At 47.3% G+C, this 22,010-nt stretch overlaps 2 protein-coding genes across 6 annotated transcripts in view; one reads left to right on the top strand and one right to left on the bottom strand.

Moving 5' to 3' along the window:
- Positions 1 to 226: 226 nt before the first annotated feature.
- Positions 227 to 4,761, top strand: LOC6586407 (protein strawberry notch). Of its 2 annotated transcripts, none has more exons than XM_015160327.3 (3): positions 227 to 2,336; positions 2,404 to 3,580; positions 3,676 to 4,761. In XM_015160327.3, the coding sequence occupies exons 1-3, from the start codon at positions 362 to 364 to the stop codon at positions 4,241 to 4,243; spliced, it is 3,720 nt and encodes a 1,239-aa protein (XP_015015813.2). In that variant the 5' UTR covers positions 227 to 361; the 3' UTR covers positions 4,244 to 4,761. The 2 variants fall into 2 exon arrangements, with proteins under 2 accessions (XP_015015813.2, XP_002012020.3); XM_002011984.4 differs by having other exon boundaries at positions 2,401 to 3,580.
- Positions 4,579 to 22,010, bottom strand: part of LOC6586406 (ras-interacting protein RIP3) — a 140,034-nt gene continuing 122,602 nt past the window's right edge. For 2 of the 4 annotated variants that reach the window (XM_044009849.1, XM_032733307.2), the window contains 9 exons: positions 19,881 to 20,060; positions 18,901 to 19,816; positions 17,604 to 17,745; positions 17,279 to 17,511; positions 16,761 to 17,215; positions 16,104 to 16,209; positions 7,286 to 7,461; positions 6,836 to 7,221; positions 4,579 to 6,772 (listed from right to left, as the gene is read on the bottom strand). In XM_044009849.1, coding sequence (XP_043865784.1) covers positions 5,746 to 6,772; positions 6,836 to 7,221; positions 7,286 to 7,461; positions 16,104 to 16,209; positions 16,761 to 17,215; positions 17,279 to 17,511; positions 17,604 to 17,745; positions 18,901 to 19,816; positions 19,881 to 20,060 — 3,621 coding nt within the window. In that variant the 3' untranslated portion in view covers positions 4,579 to 5,745. Of the gene's footprint in view, positions 6,773 to 6,835; positions 7,222 to 7,285; positions 7,462 to 13,763; positions 14,503 to 16,103; positions 16,210 to 16,760; positions 17,216 to 17,278; positions 17,512 to 17,603; positions 17,746 to 17,837; positions 17,865 to 18,900; positions 19,817 to 19,880; positions 20,061 to 22,010 lie in introns of those variants that run through there. The other 2 variants (XM_044009848.1, XM_032733312.2) reach the window with 2 other exon arrangements.

The following is a 22,010-nucleotide window of genomic DNA, read 5'->3' as shown; positions in this document are numbered from 1 at the left end:
TCGGCTGCAGGAGGAGCTGAATTCGCTGCCCATGGTGGAGCCGGAGCCAGAACCGGAACCAGTGCCCGAGCCGGTCGGCCAACCCCAGCAGCAGCAGCTACAGCAGCAACAGCAACAACAGCTACAGCCGCAGTTGCAGCAGCAACAACAGCATCAACAATATCAGCAGCAGAAGTATCAGCATCAACAAAATCAGCAGCAACAATACCATCAGCAACAGTATCAGCAACAGCAATATCAGCAGCGACAATATCAGCTGCAGCAGCAACAACAATATCAGCAACAGCAGCAGAAGCAGCCGGCATCGCGCGTCCTCTACAAGCCGCGCACTGTGCAGGAGGCGGCCAAGTTCTCAATCAAAATGCCAGCCGGGGGCGGAGGGGTCAAAGTGCTGCCCAATTCCAGCTATGCGACGCAGCTGAAGATGCAGTCGCAGATGCGCGGCGCAGCTGGAGCAGTTGCTCAGCATCCGTACAAGGTGATGGTGGCCAATCCGCAGGACCGCTTCAGGAACGGGCAGAACCGAGTGTTTGTGCAGAACGGGAATCCAGCGGCCTTTCCCAAGACCCTCACGGACTTTATCAAGGCAAAGAGCAGCGTGGTCCCGGGCCAGAGCCAGATGCGTGGCCTCCTGCCCAACCACATGATGAAGCCGATGACCCAGATGAAGCTGCCCATGAAGGGCGATCTGCCCAATGTGCTGCGCGTGCCGCCGCAGCGCCGGGACCTGCCGCCGATGCAGGCGCCGCTCGAGGACGATGAGGTGGACTTCGAGGAGATCGGCGTGGCGGACACCTACTCCTCGTACTGGCCGAGCAAGCTGAAGGGCGGCTCGCGGCATCCCGATCCCGTGGTGGAGACTGCCACGCTGTCCTCCGTCGAGCTGCCGGACATCACGTACCAACTGGCCCTGCCGGACAAGCTCAAGAACTCGGACAGGCTGAGCGCGCTGCAGCTGGAGGCGGTGACCTATGCCTGCCAGGCGCACGAGCAGATGCTGCCCAGCGGCCAGCGAGCGGGCTTCCTGCTGGGCGACGGCGCTGGCGTCGGCAAGGGACGCACCGTGGCGGCCATCATCTACGAGAACTACTTGCGCGGACGGAAGCGTGCGCTCTGGATATCGGTGTCGAACGACCTGAAGTTCGACGCGGAGCGGATCTTGCAGGACATTGGGGCGAGCAAGCACCTCAAGGTTGCCTCGATGAGCAAGTTCAAGTACAGCCGCATCAGCTCCGAGGAGAACGACTCCTTCAAGCGCGGCGTCATCTTCTGCACCTACACCGCCCTCATCGGGGAGTCGGCGAACGCCAATCCCAAGTACAGCACGCGGCTGCGCCAGCTGATCAACTGGCTGGGCACCAACTTCGACGGGGTCATTGTGCTGGACGAGTGCCACAAGGCGAAGAACCTGAGCCTGATGAACGCTGGCAAGTCCACCAAGACGGGCACCACCGTGCTCGAGCTGCAGCAGCTGCTGCCGATGGCGCGGGTGGTTTACGCCTCGGCGACGGGCGCCTCGGAGCCTCGCAACATGGCGTACATGGTGCGCCTGGGGCTGTGGGGCCCCGGCACCTCCTACTCGGAGTTCTTCAAGTTTGTGAACACCGTGGAGAAGCGCGGCATTGGCGCCATGGAGATCGTGGCCATGGACATGAAGCTGAGGGGCTCGTATATCGCGCGTCAGCTGAGCTTCAAGGACGTCAGCTTTCGCATCGAGGAGGTGCCCATGTCGCGGGACTTCCACAAGCTCTACAACCACGCCGCCGAGCTGTGGGCCGAGATCAATGAGAAGTTCGTCAAGGCCTGTCGCCTCATGTGCATCGAGAACCGCGTCCAGAAGATAATCACCTGCCAGTTCTGGTCGGCTCACCAGCGATTCTTCAAGAACCTCTGCATCGCCTCGAAGGTGAACCATGTGGTCAAGATGGTGCGCGACGCGGCTCGCCAGGGCAAGGCAGTGGTCATTGGGCTGCAGTCGACGGGCGAGTCGCGCACCCTGGAGCACTTGGAGCTCTACCAGGGCGAGCTGACGGGCTTTGTGTCCACCGCGAAGATGATCATACAGTCGTTCGTGGAGAAATACTTTCCCGCACCCTCGCGTGAGGCGCTCTATAAGCTGCTAAGTACGGGCACCTTCGAGCCGGAGGGACGCGGGAAGAGCTCCGCCCCGAAGCGCAGTCGCATGATCCCCGAGTGGTCGGACGACGAAATGGAAGCGGAAGGGGGTGACAGCGACATGGAGATGTGCGACAACTGCTGGAACGGCGACGACGATGACGACGACCGCTTGAAGGCGGGACGCAAGCGTCGCGGCCGTCCGCCCAAGCCAGACAAGGGTAAGAATTCCAGCAGATCCGGGAACTGTCCTGCAACTCATACGCCCCTACTCCTTTCTCACAGTAGAGAAGATAACCATGCAGGACCGCATCCTGCAGCACCTATGCGACAACATGAATGCCAAGCATGACGACGACGACGATTCCAGCTGTGATTCGCCCAGGCCGCAGTCGGCCAAGATCACGGAGCGCGATGTCGAGCGCTGCATCACGGTGCGCGAGAAGCTGCTCGACAAGATCGAGCTCTTGGGCAAACGCATGCCGCCCAACACGCTGGACAAGATCATCTCCAAGCTGGGCACCAAAGTCGTGGCTGAGATGACGGGCAGGCGCGGACGGGTGATCAAAATGGACGACAACACCTATCGCTACGAGCAGCGCGGCGAGGCGGAGACGACCATGGACCTGGTCAACTACATGGAGAAGCAGCGCTTCATGGAGGACACCAAGCACGTGGCCATCATTTCAGAGGCGGCGTCCAGCGGCATCTCGCTGCAGAGCGACAGACGGCTGGCCATTCAGCGACGCCGGCTCCACATCACCTTGGAGCTGCCCTGGAGCGCGGACCGAGCCATACAGCAGTTCGGGCGCACGCATCGCTCAAACCAAGCGAATGCGCCCGAGTACGTCTTCCTGATCTCGGATCTGGGCGGGGAAAGTCGCTTCGCAGCGACTGTGGCCAAGCGGCTGGAGAGTCTTGGCGCGCTCACACAGGGCGATCGACGGGCCACCGATGCAAGGGATCTGTCCAAGTTCAACATTGACAACAACATCGGGCGCAGCGCCCTGGAGAGCGTCCTGCAGCAAATCACGGGCGAAAAGCCGCTGGAGGAGGTCCACGTTCCCGACACCTACAAGGGCGACTTCTGCTTCGACTGCTGCGTGGCGCTCTCTGGCGTGGGCATGCTGAGCGTCTCCGAGGACACCAAGGGTCATCAGATCTTTGTCATTGAGAAGGACAGCAACAACATACCCAAGTTCCTCAATCGCATACTCGGCTGCCGCGTCGAGGTGCAGAACGCCCTCTTCAAGTTCTTCCTCAACAAGATGTACTCGCTCATCCTACAAATGAAGCGCTCCGGTCACTTTGATCTCGGCATCCTGGACCTGGATGCGCACGGTGCCAATGTGACGGCCATCAAGCTGATACGCTTCGTCAGAAAACATGCCACGGGCACGGCGGCCACGGAGCTGCACACCATGCAGGTGGTGCGCGGCATGTCCTACGATCAGGCGCTGGCCAAGTAAGTGAACTAGATCTTCTCCCCCCCTTAGCCTGCTTCCTCTACTTTTCCTTTTAATGTAATCTCTTATACTCCATTGCTTTTCTCCTTCCTAGATACAAGAAAGAAGCACGCCAGGATCACGAGGGCTTCTATACTTTCAAGCAGGAGCGCAACAATAACAATTGCGCCATCCTCTGCCTGAATGCCCAGCCGGACCAAAGCGAGACCACCGATCACAGCAAGCTGAACATGAAGATCTATCGGCCCAACACGGGGCCCCAGGTGCGCACCGAGACGCTCAGCTCGATCAGCAATCGCTACGTGAAGGCCTCGCCCGAGGCAGTGCAGCAGTTCTGGGACATGCAGTACAATCAGTGCCTGCGCGTGTGCTCCCACATCTACTGGCACCGCCGCTGCCCCTTCGGCATCAAGTGCGGGGTGGGTCTCCGGGTGCGCACCTACCACGTGCTCTCGGGCCTAATGCTGCCCATCTGGGATCGCATAGCGCTGATCATCGAGAAGGACGGCCGCAAGATCCAAATGATACGCGTGAAGACCGACGAGAACAAGAAGATCGTCGGAACTGTCGTGCCCGAGGGAGTTTACCATCAGCTGGTGGCCGACCTCTCGTCCGATTCCTTAGTCGAGAGCAGGGACCTCAGCGTCCAAAAGGAGGAATAAGCCTCAACTTTTCATTCCACTTCGACTACTTCAATTAGGAATTTGTTAGAACTGATCCTTCAGCAAGGAAATCCTTACTCTAGAGGGTTTATGTGTGGTCTCTTACTCAGCTAAGCAGACTCTAAGACATTCCACATTTCTGCTCTTTAATACTTTTATTTTTTGCTTTTCATATAATTTTTTTTTTATTTTTTTTTATTTTTTTTTGAATTGAAAGTTGGAAAACTCACAAGACATAATGAAACTTATAAAGTAGTTTATAATTTAATTAGCGTTTGCCAAATAAGAATCTAAACATAGTCTAATTAGCTGCGCAATGCTGCGTTCCGCTTTAGATACAAATTCTGTTCCCATCTCTTGCTTTTATCTTTCTAGTTTAGATATATTTCTGTTTCGGTTTTCGTATGCTTTTGTAAAGTTTAGAATTTATCCTATTAATATAATAGACATAAAACTGATTAAATAGAGCGTTAGGTGGACAATAGGTGTTTGCCAAGGCTCGCGAGCTGTTTGTATAACTTTGATTTGCGTATAAAAATAGAAACTCTAATTCTCAACTGGTTTCGGCGCCCCATAGGTTGCTTGGCGTTAGCTTCTGGTTTGCTATGTGGCCTGGTGCTCGATAGGCAGGACGCTGTCTCCTGCAGTCTCAGTGTCTGCTCCTCCCACGTCTTTAGACGTTTCGCTGTCTTCGTGATGAGCCCATTCGTTGCGCTGGGTCTCTTCTTAGGCACTTTACGTGTTTTACAAACAGAAAAGTTGACCAAAAATAATCGCAATTGAAATGTTTTCCTCTTTAACGGTATTCCTAATAACTGGAGTTCGTGTCATGCCTTACAAATGTTACTCTGATATGTGGGCGGGTTCCATGCACCCAACAGTATCGTTCTCTAAGTACGTTTACGAATATATATGATTCCTTTTGCCACGATCTGTCATGGTCTTTTGATCTGCTGATCTGCTCTCCTCCTCCTGCTCCTACTCCTTCTAATTGCTAAAGTTGAGCTTAAACTTGTTTTCGCACTTAATTTTAAAGGCTTTCTCGTAAAAAAATCTATAAATGTTTGCAAGAACCGCAATCGAACTCTTAAGATAACTATAAGAAACGATCCATGAAATCAAAATCTATGTAGGGTATATCTTAAGCATAACTCGCGTTGTTTTCCACTTCAATTAAACATTTAAAAAAAAATAAGAAATTAAGTGCCTCCGCTTCCATAAAAGACAAACAAACACACACAAAAAATGTTTATATGCAAATTGCTTCAAAGCGCGCACGCAAACCGCGCACGAGTCGCGCATGAATCGCGCGCAAAACGCGCCTGAGTCGCCTCGTCGCGCGAGGTCGACTGCAAATCGGGATCTGTATACATATCTATATATTGCCCGAGTGGCACCTAACTGGCTGTTAGATTGCTTAACGATACTCGTCTTAAGTAAATATTTTGTTGCCTACATAAAAACGCGCGCGCGTTTTGTGAATCGCGCGCGACTTGCATCGCTCAAATTGGAGGCGGGCCACGTATATAGCGCAACTGGGGCGTGAAACTCATCGACAGATTGTTCAGATTATCGCAGCAATTGGGCTGCATCATGCACGCAGCGCAGAAGAACGTGAACAGCGCCAGCTGCATGGGCACAGCAGCACGCGCGATGCGCCACGCCCAGCCGCGAGGCTTCGCCTTGGCGGCGGCATCATCCTCATCCTCAGAGCTGTCCAGCATGGTGGCTGGGTCCTCGGGCGGCTCATCCCCACCGCCGCCTGCGGCGACAATGCGCTGCAGTTGCTCCACAACCTGTAGCTCCTGGTCCTTGCGCAGCGGCTGCTTTTCCTGCTTCTCGCCAGCTGGACGAGGTTTGCGTCCGTTGCGACGTTTGGGCGACTGATTGGCCGACTTGACTGCCAGCTGCTTGGCATGTCCATTCGCAAGAGGCTGCTTCTGCTCCTCATGCTCCCTTTGCTCCTTCTGCTCCTTTAGCTTCTCCTGCTGCTTCTGCTGGTGCGAGGCAGCTGTGCGCACAATCAAGTCTCTGCACGTATTCTGCAGCTGCTTCAGCTCCGCCTCGGCGCTCTCCATGCGCTCAGCAATGGAACGCATTGCGGCGCTGCCTGGCGCTAGGGCCAGCTCCAGCTGCTTGGCCAGGCGACGCAGTACACCCAGACGGCGTTCGCGCTCGGACAGGCCGCCATCGGAGGTGGCGCCGCCGTCCGAGATGCCCGAGTCGGACAGCGAGCCATTGGAGGCTGTGAACTTGGCAATGTGATAGATGTGATTGGGATCCAGGTGCTGCTGCACGGCGAGCAGCTGCTCCTGGCTGACGTTGACCTTCTCCGAGAGCAGCTTGGCCACCAGCTTGACATTCTGTGCCAGCTCCACGGGCGTCGCCTGTCCCTTGTCCAGGGCGCCCTCCAGGCCCTTGAGTGTGCCGCGGTCCTGGCCAAGCGCCAGCTGGAACTCGCTCAAGCCGCACTCCAGCTGCCGCCAGGCAATCAGTGAATTCGTGAGCATCTCCAGCTGAGAGTTGATTCTGGAATGGGAAAGCAGAGGATTAGTCAATAAAAGTTCATCCATTTCTATTTGGTTCACTCACCTGGCATCTGCCTCATCCCAGGCGCTGTACATGTCGCTGACCTCGTCCTTGAGGTGCTTGTGGAACTCCTGCTCGGCGCTGATCAGGCTGGACACGTCGCAGGTGCCAGTGGAGGCCTCCACCACCTGGTTGCCATTGCTGTCCGTTACGGTGATGGCCACACCCGCCTCCTGCTCCAGCTCGAGCTGCTGCTCCTCCTGCTGCTGCTGCTGCTGCTGCTGCTGCTGCTGCAACTGCAGCTTCTTCTCTTTCTGTTGAAGTTGTTCGGACTCCTGTTGCAGCTGCTCCTGCTGCAGACGCCGCTCCTGGCGAGTCAGCCAGCTGTGCACGGAGGCATTCAGGCGCAGCATATTGGTGCGATAGCTGCTCAGCTGTGTCTGATCGTGCTGCAAGTGCAAGTTGGTTATATCTACGATCCGCTGAAGCTGCGGCAAGGCAACTCGAACTCACCTTCAAGGCCTCAATGGCCACCTGTATGGCCGGCTCTGTGTCGAGCAGCTCCGGCGTGGACGGATCGCCAAGACGGCGCAGCGTGTGCTTCAGTGCGCTCATCTCCTGCTGCAGCTTGCGTGCGCTGGCTGCATTCTCGCTCCAGTTAAGCAAATCCTCCCAGTTGGCCAACAAATCTGCAAGCCAAAAGAAAATCACAGCGAGTTAATGGTGCAAGCCAAACTTAATTGGAGAAAGCCAAAAACTATCGATAATTGGCGCAATTTGAATTCGGATTTGGATTTTGTTTGTGGGTTTTACAGCCCTTTGAAACTTTGAGACGAAACCTTTCCATTTCCCCTCTCTCTCTGTCTCTCTGTCTCTCTCTCTCTCTCCATCTGTGAAATGTAAAGTGAAACTTTTGTTTGTTTGCAGAGCCACACGAAAATGATAAACGCTACAAAACAATAAACATTTGGCACTAAGTGCGCCAGAGTGGAACAGTCGAGGGGAATAATTTCTCTGTATATATAACATTTGTGTGTGTGTGTGTGAATGAGTGTGTGTATGTGTCAGATTGAGAGTGTGTGGGAGGAAAGACAGCGCCTATTTTTGCAACTGCAGCAACAGGCGACGCCTCATAGAATAGAAGTCTCCGCATACCCTATAGTCTGTTGATAAAGCGGGCATATAAACTTTTGAGAGCAATGTGTGTTTAGCAGAAAAGAGAGCAGAGCACAGAGTGAAGGAATCAATATTGAACTAAAGCCACTGAGCTTGAAGAGTTGTAGAAGATTTCCACTGATAGATCAAGCTTGATGACATGATTCAGAAGGATTTGGTATACTTATAGAGAAGTGTACCAAATTCGAAAGCAATTTATGTAGGGTATCGTCTAGTCACAATTGTCAACAGTATGAGCATTAGCAATGCGTGGGCAGCAGACCTAAACTTGACAATAACTTCAAGGCAGGCGCTGGGCGAACTGGATTTGTCAGACTCTCTGGGAGTGTGTGGAAGGTAAAAAGGTTTGCCAGAACTCACCCAAACGAAATAGCTAATTTAGATAAACTCTATTACTAGCAATAGATTAGCAGTTAGTCTGTATTAATGCCAAGACTATCAACCGACTCGTGGCAAGGCTGCGGCCCAACTGATCGCTTAACTGAGTTGTGCGAGCACATCAGCGAGCCAATTACTTTCACCCAGCAGGTGGATGGCACCTGGCCACAGGTTGAGGCTTATCTGCAGCTTGAGCTGGGCTTGAGGCTGCTTTTAATGCGATATTAAACGCACACACTCTTGATTGTCAGGCACTTCACGTACTACGCAACGCAACCCAACGCAATGCACGCACTTTGGAACAGGAGCAGCTCCGGCAGCACACGAAACCGAACTTGTTGGCAGTCGAGCTCAAACTGGTTGACTGAACTTGAGTGTGCGGCGCGCGAGCTGTCTGCCTGAGTGCAGCGCGCCAAGCCCGCCGCCACGGAGCAGCTCGAGCGCAGCAAAACGATCGAGCAACCAGTGCACAGTGGGACGAGCATGGCGAAAAGCGATAGACAAGCAAACTATGGTAAACTAAATAGTGTTAAATAATCAGCAGAGAGAAGCTTTCTGATAGATAACTGATAAAAGTTATCGATAACTGCAATGTGTTGATGTCATGAAAAGCGATATACTGAATAGAGTTTTAGATAATCAATGGAAGGAATAATCTTGATTGGTCAAACAGGTGACTGATAGTAATCGATAGGTGTTATCGATAACTGCACTATAAAGGATAATATAAATCAATAACAAATTCAGTCAGCCACTAATAATAATCTCCATTTATAGTATCATGCTAACTATTAATCGCCTCAGAAACTATCGTTATCGATAACACTGCAGCTTCATAGATAACACATTTATAGTTTAGGCTTTTGCTATACACTACATGTTTAGATCAAATTTCGACAATTTTAGCCCACTGTGCAGCTTTTCAATTTCCTCGCAGTAACTTGCCCAGTTTTATCTCTCTCGAGTCCAATTGATAGCCGTGGCGGTGCGTGGCAGAGGATGTCCACCTCGGTAGGCTACGCACTTTGCAAGCAGGCGAAAACTCGTAATCTTAAGCGGATTGCACAACTCGCAGCCTCTGCTCGGGGTGAGGGCTTTGCACCTGCTGCCAGGTGGGGCGTTGGCCGGGCCAACTAGGCATTATCAGGCAACAGCCCGTGCCGCTGCCATGATTTGCACACTTAGACTGCAAAAGGGGCGTGGCAGCGGCAGGTGGTCGGGGTGGAGCCCCCATCTATCTACACAGTGAAAAGCTCGATCATCGCAATAGCTCCCAGTGGAAATTAATAATCTGCGCAGCTGGATAAACGCTTAAAGAGTGCTCATAAAATTGATTAGCAATTGGCAGCACTGGAAATTGCTGAAAACTTTCACTTTAATCAACAATTAGTGCTATAATTGCCAATTGGCAATTGCCAATTGGAATTTCATTTAAATTTGAATTCTAATACGAAAACTCTTCCCTCTGCCAGCTGAGCTGAGCTTAGCGAATCTCTGTTTAATTTCCTCAGTTTCTTTTTCTGCTTTTTGCTGACTTTGCCAAGTGAAATTTGTGTTTGCATTTCGTCACGCTGCGAAAATGGTTTAAGAAAGCAAAAAACCTGAGAGAAACATGCAAATGCAACTGCAACTGCAACCACAAAATGCAATCCAAGGGCATTGACGCCCACAAAAACTTGGCAAAAAACACAAAAATAACAGAAATGCAAATTATATTTGTACAGCAAATTCACATTCTTGCGAAATGTTTAACGTGGGCGTTGCTCTCGAGGAGGTGTGGACAAGTGTGTGCATAGGTGTAGGTGTGAATATATATTAAGTCAAATGCAGCTGGCGGGAAATCTAATAAGCAAAAACTTTCTAAACACTCTTGCAATGATCTTAGGTGTTCTCTCTAACTGACTTAACCTCTTCTCTCTCTCTCTCTCTCTCTCTCTTTATCCTCTATCTGCAACTTTTAGTAATCTCCTCTTTCCACATACTATAATAAAAGGACTTTGTCAAAGATATACATCCTATAAGTCTGTCTCTATCTCCTACAAAGCCCCTTGCTCTCACTCTCCCTCCGCTTGTCACTCTATCTCTCACTCTCTCTCTCTATAGATTATATAGCTTATATCTGACTATTCCTAAATTTTACTTTCTTCTATTATGGTTCGTCTCTTCCTCTCTTTCATACCTTTAGTCTTTTTCTCCGTAAGAGACAGAAGTTGTTCAAAAAAGATATGCAAATTTCAATGGGCAATACAATCATCCATATAAAAGTAGTCAACTAGTATTCTACCTCTACCCCGCATTCGCTCTTTCTTTGTCTCTCTGCACTATACAGCAGCTGTCGTTGTAAACATCTACAAATAGATACATTCTGTCTAAATTTGTATATATTTCGCAAGTAAACAAAATATGACGAATTCATGAGTGCCTGAAAGTCTAGTCAACACCTGCAAAGGCTTGCCAACTGTTTAATACTCTTCACATCTTCATATTATATCACATCTACTCTTTTTATTACTCGCTAAAGGTTATTGCTTTTACCTTTGGGCATGTCTGGACTAGGCACAAATACAATAATCAAACCTTCCACGCCATGCGCAACTACTTCCAACTCTCTTTTCTTATATTATTTTTAACCATTTACCCAAATGCCTGCCAAGTTACCCAAGACCTATGCCTGAAATGGGCACAAGGACTCGGCTGCGTGACAAGGATCCATAAAGCGAAGCGAAATGCGACAAATGGCAGGGAAAGGTGTGGCAGGCAGAGAAGGCGGTGCCCATGGGCCAACCGACACGATTCTTGTCTTCAGCGGCAACGAAAACATATTTATTTAGTAATAGTAATAGCAATAGAGTCGAAGATGAGCGAAGAAACAGGGTTGCCAGCATAGCCCAAAGGTAAAGCACCCAAGCAAAGCTTCGCGCATATTTGTCCACAGATATTCTTGAATAATTATGTGAAGCAAACAGCCGAAAGGTAAACGATGACAACAATTATATATAATTATCAATATATTTTTGAAAACGTAGCCGAAAATGAACAACATAAATGCTGTTCTGGCTTTTTTAAAGCTGATTAGCGAGTGGAGCGACTCATGAATCGAAAGAGATAATGCGATTAGCATGAAGCCGCGAAAACTTGCCGATGAAACTGTGAAAGTCGTTAGCTGCCGCTGCGGCTACTTAGCAGCAAATGTTAATTACTATTTTAAGCAGCAATTAATTTTAAAATAGTTGTATTTATGGCTACTAATTAAAGAGCAACGTAAATTGAGCATTTAGGCGCTCATTTTTGCATTTCAATTAAAAGTTTTCCTTCTGAATATCTCTCCATTTCCTTCTTTCTCTTACTCTTCCTTACTCTTTGTAATGCTATGTGGTTTTAGCTCTTCTATTCCCCTATTCTTCTCTCTGTCCTTCGATCCCTATGCATTTTCCTTTGCTAACAGTCTCTGCCTCGTTGTCTCTCTTTCCATATCCCTCTCATTTTCGACGCTCTGGCAACACTGGATGCAAGAGTTACCATTTGTCATTTTCCGCTTGAGTGCAGAGTGTTTTTGGGTAGGAAACACGCCCCGAAGACAAACGAAGTGAATGCAATTTGTTTTCTGATGTCAATTGCATGTGGGAAGGTGTGTTAGCTCACCTCAAACTCTGCTGCAGCAGCAGCAGCAGCAGCAGTAACCGCATAGATATGAAATTGCAAACCATTTATCATATTGTAATTTCAATTTCGATTTCAATGCGGTACGATTTCAGTTTTCAATGACTTAACAATTCCCAGCAAATTGAAGGTCAACCGCAAATGGGGCCAAAGCAAAAAAAAATAAAGATCGAAAGAAAAAAACATTTTTGATTCTTATAATTAATGGATAGAATGACGCCAGACTTTTGCCTTATATAAACAAATGCACATATATATACATATTTTGTTTTTCATCATCCATTTTGACCCACGTTGAACCTAGGTTCCGGTTTCTGCCATTGCCTCAGCTTGGGTTCAACGTATTTCCCACTCTCCATAACTGAAAAATAAAACATCAAAGCGGAACGCCAACAATTGACCATAAAAGAGCCCACTGTAGAGGAGTACCGTTAATGAGTGTATGAGTGTGTGTGTGTGTCAAGCTGAGCGTGAATAAGAGGAAGAGCCAGGGTAGCGTAGCTTGGCTAAATTGTTTGGGCCATAAAGCTCGATGGCCATAATGCAATGCCCTATAAAAGAAAAAAAACTGCAATTGCAATGACTTTGATGCAATCAATCATTTGCCCATAGAGAAGTTTATGGCTGACAGCGATGTTTAATTAGCCATGCCAGTCGAGCAGCGGCCAACCCGATTTGGCAGCAAATGTGGCATGCAGCAGGCAGCATGTGGCATATGTGGCAAAGACAACAGGTGGCTAAAGTCGGTCAGCAGAAGATGAAGAAGCAGCAGCAGAGAAAAATCTAGCACAAACGGTTTTCCTCAACTGCTTTTCTTTTGCAGATGAATCAACCTAAGAATGAGCTAAAGAGTCTCCGACGTAGCCAAAGATGTGGAACAACATTTGAATTGAGAAGAGTGGAGGGGAAATTGAGGAGAACAAAGAGGAATATTCCAATGGGGTTACATAACACTCGCTGCCCTCTATGATAAACATGTAAGACTTTTATTATCTCATAAGCGTTTTTTATGTTCGCATTATTCAAATAGCTCTTTAAGCACTTTGTGCTCTGCTTTGTGTTTCAGTGTAGTCTGATTGGATTTTGAAACAAACATTCTCCACTTAGCATTATCGACTTATGTGGACTATGCATGCATGGGCACAGTCAAGTTCAAGCAATGAGCTCAACCAAAGGCAAATTTTAAAATTCTGAGAAACAAGATAATATATGAATTCACTGAGCAGAAACTTGAACTTAATGGCAAATAGCTTAATTAATATAACATGAAATGTATTAATCATCTTTAGCTTTCAATTTATGTGCAGCTAATTGGAGACTTTTTCATATGACATAGAAGAAAAATCTTGTAACTCCATTAATTAAGCCTCTTGACTGATTTAAGCACAGCGAGCATAACGGTTAGCCCCAAATTACAACAGTTTTTCTATGCGGTCCATGCATAATGCATAAGCTTAATAGGCTTTTAATTTAGCCACTACTGGCAGTCCCTCTGCTCTGGCCTTGCCTCTGCCCCCGCCCCTGCCCCTCCCACTTGTTTACTTATTTCACTTTCGTCAGCCGCAGTTAGTTACCAATTAGTCTGCTCTAACGTCTGTTGCTTATCTGCGATCTGTGTGTTTTCTCTGTATCTTCTTCTTCTTCTCTAAAACATCATTTACACCTGTTTGCAGTTATGTGCGATAAGTTTTCCCTTTGTTTGGAGTCTGTTGGCTTTAGCATGGGAGACATCTGCGTCGCCCTCTTCTGCGCTCTCTGTGCACATAACGGTATTTACCTTGCTCCGACGAACAGCGCGACGTGGAGGCCGATGAGCTGGCCGACAGCATGCCACATATATCCGTTTGCACAGCGACATTTATTTTGGACATGATTGTCGCCAGCTGAGCTCGCTCTAGCACTAGCACTCTCTATTGTGCGCTCTCGCTCGCTCCTACTAACTCCTGGCCACCCTTTGCAGTGACCCACTTAAGGTTGCTCGCACAGCCGGCTCTTTTGTACGCCAGGCGGCGCCACTTGAAATCAATTTTCGAAATTAATTTGCGTTTTAAACATTTCAATTGATTGTTTACTGTGGAGCGCGGGGCGTTGCTTTGTTGAAGATTTGTTTACACGCTGTGCGCTGACCTCGAAAAGTTGGGAAACTCGTCGAGTAAACAAAAAGAACACTGAAAATGCCAATGCCAAGCACACGATGCGCTCTTATAATGCACTCTTATACACTCTTATACACAGGGCAAACACGCAAAACACGCGACTTTCATGAATGGGTGGCAAATATTTGGTGAGAATTATTGAAATTTTGAGATTTTTAGTTGTTGTTGCTATCACAGTTGAATTTATTATTTAGTTTAATGGATATGAGATTTTCGTTTTGTAGAAAAACAGTTGTGCGAGTTCTTAAAGCGCGCGGAAGCACAGTAAATTACAGTTGAAAGTAAATACAACAAAGTCGCAGGCGAACACGAAGACGACGACGACGATGACGACGGAAGCAGAACCGCTTGGAACGCACGCTGAAAATGAACTGAGACGGCGATGTTTCAATCGTTTTTGGCGCAGCAGCTTTCAGGTAGACGACGAAAAAGCGAACGAAGGAGAGAAGTAGAGAAGGTGGAGATGAAGAGAGAGGCAAACGACTGAGCGCACAGCGGTAAACTTTTGAACTCGGCTTCACACATGCTTGTGTATGCGTGTATGCTCTGCTTATGCATATTGAAACACATACTTATAAATGCATACGTATGTGTGCGTGCGCATGCGTCAATATGTATGCAGAGAGCGACGACGTCATTTTCAAAAAAACAGATGATACGTTATGATAGCAGCTACAACAATAGCAAGTGACGGCGACAAAACAGCTACACACACATACATACAGAAGCTACGAGCTACAGTTGGAGAGTCACAGTCAAAGTATAATACTTCAGATTCAAGACGCCACCTAGCGCCCTTTGTTATTAATTACCTACATAAATTCATTGGCTTTACAGTTTTCGAGCTGTTGGCATTATTTCAACATTTTTTTCAATAAATTAAGCAAAATGACGTCAGCTGTCAACGTGAAATTCTGCTCTTGGTGAGGGTCAAAGCAGCGTTTGATCTTAATGCGCATAATTCTAAGCAAATTTATCACAAACTAAATATGTATATAAATATCTCTATTGCTAGTCAGTTTGAGAGGCATGCATAATACTAAGAGACTGCATAGCTTAGCACAGTCGCTCCACAACTGTAAAGGGCTGTCTTATATGCTAAATAAATGTACTTTCGAGTATAAGAGTGCGTGTGGCCCATAAACCGCTATTTGTGCGACAATTCGAATACAATTAGTTAAGATCAAAGGAAAATTAAACTAAAAATTAATTTTGGTTAAACATTTGACAAAAACACAAGCATAAACGAAACAATTACACCAAATTAATATTAATTTTAAATATGTATATATAAATATATGAATAATCTAGACGTAAGGTACAGCAGACTAGAACAGTTTGAAATGCATTGGTGTTTCTTTTTCTTCATATAAAAATGATTAGTTTTTATTTGCCAAAAAATTATGCAAAATAATAAATATTTTGTTCATTTTAAATTAGATTAAAACAAATGCAAATTAAATTCGATGCAAAATGCGTTTTGTCAAATGCAAAAACAAAATTTTTCCAAAAAAAAAATTTACAAAAAAATAATGTAAAAAAATAATAATAAAAATAATCATAATAATAATAATACACAATTCATTCGCTTGGCAAAAGTTTGATAAGGCACAGGGCAGGTTTGAGAGCAACTGGTCGCTCATTTCTTAGCTCTTAGAGCAGCCCCCGAAACCCAGCGAAGAGACGCTCCAGCCGCCCCATGGGCCGATTGACCAGCGCATAGAGCGTCCGCAGCGTCCCGGCCAGAAATCGATAGAGCGTGAAGTGCTCCAGCAAATTGCCAACATCCAAAACAAAGTCAATCAATCGGGCCACAAATCGCGTTATGGGCGCACACTTGCACTCGACTATGGGCATGGGCGTGGCAGCAGCAGCAGCACCGGCAGCGGCAGTAACAGCACTTTGATGTCCAGTTGCAGTTGCAGTTGCGATTAGCCGACAGCCTGGCGGCAAGGACTCACCTTTTGTCTGGCCGGCGCACTGAGTCGATAGCACTGTGCCAGGCGGACCCCGCAGCACAGCCTCCAAGCAGCGAATGTTGTCACGGCAAGTGTTTATGATCTCGTTCTGGATGGGAGAGAGAGAAGGGGAGAGAAACATGAGTAAAGCTTGATTGGAGAGTAGAAGATCTCCTAGTTGATATATGAGCTAATGAGAATTAGTCGAAAGATGTTCGAATCATCATAGAAATCTCATTTCGTTATTTACCTATATTCCATATAAACTTAATCCTTTTAGACATTAGAAGTTCTTTCGAAGACCCTTTCTAGTTAGAGTTCAATGAGCAACTGAATAAGTTTTGCATTTGCATATGTCAATTCCATTATGAAAGGGGTATCTATAATGATTCTATGAACTCTATATCTCTACATCATATAGCTTTCTTTTACAGTCTATATCACACACATAAACCTCATCTATAATATTTCAATTCACATCGCCGACAATCAAAAAGAGCTGCCTCTTTGCGCTTAGTCATATAAATATACAAATTTAGTCCAAGGTAAATAAAACTATTTTCACAGAATACTGCAGGTGCTTTGAGTCCCCAGCCTGCTTCTCAAATCTACTGCTCTCTTTATATATAAATCTCTTCTCGTTCCCTGCGTTCAACTTACATAATCCTCTGGTCTCAGCAGATGACAGCGTATCTTGAGGGCGCGCGTATCCTCAAGTCTGTCCTTGCTCTGCTGCAGCAGCGAGCGCATCTCCTGCTCGCCATCCTCGGAGTCATCGCCGCTGGACGAGGACGTGGCCGGAATGACCTTGATGCACTTCTCCAGGTTGCGGGAGGAGCGTCGGCGCTCATCCGCCGTCACAGTGCGGCGGCGTCGGGTCGAGGTGTCGCTCTCCGAGGTGCGGCGCAGCAGCGATTGAGCCGAGTGGCTCATCGAGCCACCGAACTCCAGTTTGCGACCCACCGAATCGGTGCGAGCGGGCAGCTGAGCCGACGCAGAGTTCTTGGGCGTCATCAGCGCCGTGGCCGAGGAGGAGAGATTTGCATTGGTTGCCTGGTGCTGGTCCCGTTGCTGCTGCAGCTGCTCCTGCTGGGAGCCGATAGCATCGGCCATGTCTGCAATAGGCGAGAGCATTAGAGTTTGATGTGCCGAGAAATATACCCTGTAGGTGCACCTACCCTGACAGGACTTGCGTCGCACTTCGAGCGTCTTGCGACGTCGCTCGTACTGCAGCTCGAGGGCGCGCTGGCGACGCGCGTGGTCGACGCTGCTGCTGATTGTCTCCTGGTTGATGTGCAGCGCCTTCAGCTCGTGCTGCTGCAGCGAGTCCATGCGCGGAGGCGAAAACGAGTCCAAGTTGTTGGCAGCCGACAGCGAACTGCAGCAGTCCGACTGCGAGTCGATGAAATTGCTAGAAGACCACAAATCAAATCGAAATTATTGCACAAAATCACATATGAGATGTGTGTATGCACAGTCTATAAATAGAGCTTGGCTACCCACCGATAGTCGTCCCCGAATTCCAACAGACGACGCGCTGCATCCGAGTCCAAGCCCTCCGAGTAGTTCTCCGAGTTGTATTTCTCTTGGTAGTTGTCCCACGCAGTCTCCGAGATGCTGCTGTGGTGCTCCTCAGTGCTCAGCTCTGTCGGGAGATGCAAAAGTAAATCAGTATATATATTCGGTATCAGTTCTACAGGGTATACAAGGGGTCGTTTCGGGTGCAGTTTGCGGTACCTTTTGGCCTGGGTGCGAGCGTGCGAGCTTGCGTAAGAGAAACGTATACAATAGATAGACAGAAAAGTATTTTAAGAGCTGAGTATGTGCGCGCCCATTGAATGCTATTGAAACGATTTAGAATGGGCATTAAGGCAATATATATACATATATATTAATGAATGAAAATATATGAAGGCTAACTGTGTCTGTCTTATCGAATAGCGGCAATTCATTAAAGCTTAACTAGCTCTAATCTGAAACGTTGCGATGCTAACTTGGCTCACAGCTTCAACTGTGATAGCTCTACTCCAATCACTCCTGAGCTTTATCTAAAGGCTGTATAAAAACACATACAGATCTATATTTTCACATAAAATTCTGTATTTTATATATTATATTCATTGATAAGCAGCAAAATACTCGTTCATACATTCATTTCCTCAAACTCTATAAATTTTAAGGTCTTTACTTGCTCTTTTAGCATGTCAGTTCTGATAGTGAATAATATCTTATCGTTTACTACTCAAATGTTATATATATATAAGCACCCTCAATATATAGAATCAAGAAATGATATCTGTAGCTCAAAGTACCCGGCCAGACACAGCTAATATTCCGATTTGATATGGTTTATAGAGATATGTCTAACGAATAGTAAAGACCGTAATTTTAATGTGATTGAAATATCATCCAAATACTAGGAACAGAGTTCTATAAAACTAAGAAATCAAAACTTTCTGTTTATGTAAAAAAATGTATAAGTACTTTATATCATTCCTTGATATGTGAATTGACGAAAAATACAGTCTAAGAGGACCCATACAATATCAGATATCTGCCTACATAAACTCTTCTGTTTCTGCTTTATTATATCTATGTATATTTCATTTCCCAAACATCAACTGTTATACGTGACACATGTCAGGAACAAATTTGAACAGCCCTATAGCTGCGATAAGTCCAAACTGCATGAGCTATATATCGCATATAAACCACTCCATCGTTTCAGTAGTATTCAAGCGCTTTTTAGTGTTAAAGAGATAACCGCTCGATTGAGTCCCACCCCTGCGCAGCCACTCACCTGCTTGCTGCTCATCCTCGTGCATGTAGTTGGAGAGGGCGGCGAGTGCGCCCAGGCGAATCTCGCTGGCCCTTAGGGCGGCTGTGGTGAAGGAGCCGACGCGGAATTTGGGCACCATCAGCTGCGACTCCGAGTCGGCCTCGGGCGCGGGCTCGTCCTTGGTGGGACTGACCTTCTGTATGCTCAGCAGCGCATTCGTGAACTCCTGCAGCTGCTGCGAGGACATCGACTCGCAAGACTTCATCAGCGTTTGGGTCAGGTCTCCGGGTGCCTCCGAGCCCGAGTCGGACTTCTTGCCCGCCGAGGCGGCGGACATGCGCTTCTTGCGTGCCCTGCGGCGACGCAGCGAGCCCTTGCTGTCCGCCTTCCTGGCCGCATTGCTGCCCGTGCCCGAGGAGGAGGCGGTGCGTGCACGCGGACCTGGCGACAGCGAGTCCAGGGCGCTCTCGCTAATCGAGTGACTGGCCAGGCCCGTGCCAGGCGAGCTCTGGCCGACGTCCGTGATGGCTGCGGTCAGCTGGGCGGCATCGGTGGTCAGCTGCGACAGGCAGGAGACGCTCCACGGACGCTCCGACTTGCGACGCGTCTGCGTGCGCTTCACGATCTTCACATTCAAGCTCTGATTGCTGCTGCCGAAGCCGAGCGGCGTGGCCGGCTGGTGGATGGGCTCGGCCGAGCCGCCAATGCGCTCCGTCGAATTGCCGTACGAGTTGGTGCTCGTCTGCATGCAGGTGGCAATGGAGTCGGTGAAGCCCTCCGAGGAGTCCGAGTTGGCCCCACACACAAGATTCGTCTGGGGCATGGAGTCCGTTTCGCTCGCCTCGCCCGAGGCCTCGCAGTCATCCGGCTTGATCGGCACCTCCAGATGATTGCGATTCAGCAGCTGGGGTGTGGAGGGCTGATGCTCCAGCCATTCCTGGAAAGAGTTTCAATTGACCCGATTAGACTCCATGTCGAGTTGAGCTATGCCATTCACCTACCTCGACGCGCTGCTTGATGGGTCCCGGCATTTGGAGTTCGCGTTTCTTGACCGTCGACGAGATTTTGATGATGGAATGTTTCTGCTTCGTTGGCGTCTTCAACGATGACTCCTGAGCGTCGCGCACCAAATGCTCCGCTTCGAGCACAAGCTGCTTGATTGAATCATGCGAGACCTTGCCCTAAACAAGAGAGAGAGAGAGAGCGGAAAGGGAGAGCGAGAGAGTTAGTTAATGAGCATAGCGAATTGCAGAGTGAAAGAAACAATTGAGTGTAAATTGAGGGCGTATGAGGAAGTGCAGCTAACAGCTTGACGAGCTGTAAAGCAGAGAAAGAGAGAGGGAGAGATGGGAGAGAGAGCGCACTATAGACTGTGAGGTTGTTGCCTTATCAGTGTGTTCTCCGAATTGCAGCAGCTAGTTTCATTGGGTTGATCTGGCCCATCGCTCACTCAGCTCGTTTCTCCGTTGCTATTCATTAGTGTTATTCATTGCATTCATTAGTACAGTCACTCACAGTCACTACACACTCACTCACTCGCTATATCACTGCTTATCTTCGATTTCTATTTGCATTTTCTTTCTTTTTTTAACACTCTTATCTGGTTGCTGTTGCTGTTCTGTCTTTGCGCCTCAATTAAGTGAATCAAGCTAGAATTTTGCTCAAGGCCTTGCCAAATTGTAATTATACCCGAAACTGATGTCACTATAAATACCCTGTAACTAATTCTAAATTGGATGAATGCGCAGTTGAGTCAGCTTTTCCCACTATACAATTATATGATTTATTTAAGCAGTCTTCGTTGTTATCGTTATAACATATCGATAACAAGCGTAAGAAGAGAAATGGGTTATGTACTTATTGTACTTAGACTTTGAAGAGAAATGTGTTATGTACTTATTTATTTAACTAGACTCTTTTTTGCTTCGTCATTTGATTTCTATTTGTTCCTAGCTATCAATTTTACTTTGTTATCGATCAATTAATTCCAAGTAATTTGTAAATTGTGAGAATGAGTTCAAAGTTGCATATCGTATCAATATGTTCGCCAAAATTTAATGCATATAAATTTAAACCTAACATTTGTGATTTATGTGGCTGCATTATCGATATACCGATAAGTAACACTCTTAGATAGCTTTCAAGCCAAGCAAATGCTTCTGATTTTGTAATACTAATATAATAATATACAATAATCTGCTTTAAAACGTTTCATTAATCAAACATCGGAATAGTCTCTAATTAATAGAAAATGACTATTGTAAAGAATCAAAGCTGTAGATCGATAACAGCTGTTGTCTTCAAATGTTCAGCCTTCAACACACAAAGAAACGTTGAGTAAACAAATCCAAAATGTAAATTTGACGAAATCTATTCGATTGCTCAACCAATTAGAACTTTGCAAGACAAAAATAGAAAAAAGCCAGCGAAGCGTTGATAATGTTTGAACACATTTTCAGGTATTTTGTTGTTGTTGTTGCCCAACTAACTCGAAAACAAAGGCAAATGTTCGCGTTAACCTTTTTACAAAGAGACATTAAAAGTAAATGTTTAATTGCTAATTGTTTAGGTGTGTGTCTGTCTGTGTGTGTGTGTGTGTTGCACAATTGAACAATTCCAAGGTAGATTTTATAGGTTGGCTTTCGGCTGACTAAAAGTGACTCAGTTCGAGTTTCAGATAGATATATATCCATACACACACACACACACACACACACACATAAATATCTCCATGTACATATTCACATTTGACAAGTTTATCTGGAGTCTTTTCGTATCACACTCTCTCGCACTGAAAGTCAAGCTGTGTGTCGTCTGTGTTGAACACACGCTTCAACTTTATTGCTAATCTTTTGGCTTAATTTAATTAACAGTTTCCTGTGGACAGGCCACTCCGAACAGTTTGAGCAGCACTGCGGCTGTCAAACTGCGCGCCGCGCTGCAAACGGAAACAATTTTTACCAAATGTGCAAATGCTGAACGTTTTACGGAGTTGCAGCAGCAACAGCAACGACAGCAACGACAGCAGCAACAGCTGCTGCAAGCGGCACTAAAAACCAAAACCAACAACAGCAACAGCAACAATTGAAAGGCCTCTGCGATTGGGCGTTTGCGATAATTAAAGGCAATTA

This window comes from Drosophila mojavensis, unplaced genomic scaffold, assembly GCF_018153725.1.
Source record: "Drosophila mojavensis isolate 15081-1352.22 unplaced genomic scaffold, ASM1815372v1 contig_74, whole genome shotgun sequence".
NCBI lineage: Eukaryota > Metazoa > Arthropoda > Insecta > Diptera > Drosophilidae > Drosophila > Drosophila mojavensis.
This window is presented reverse-complemented; position numbering and strand designations above follow the sequence as displayed.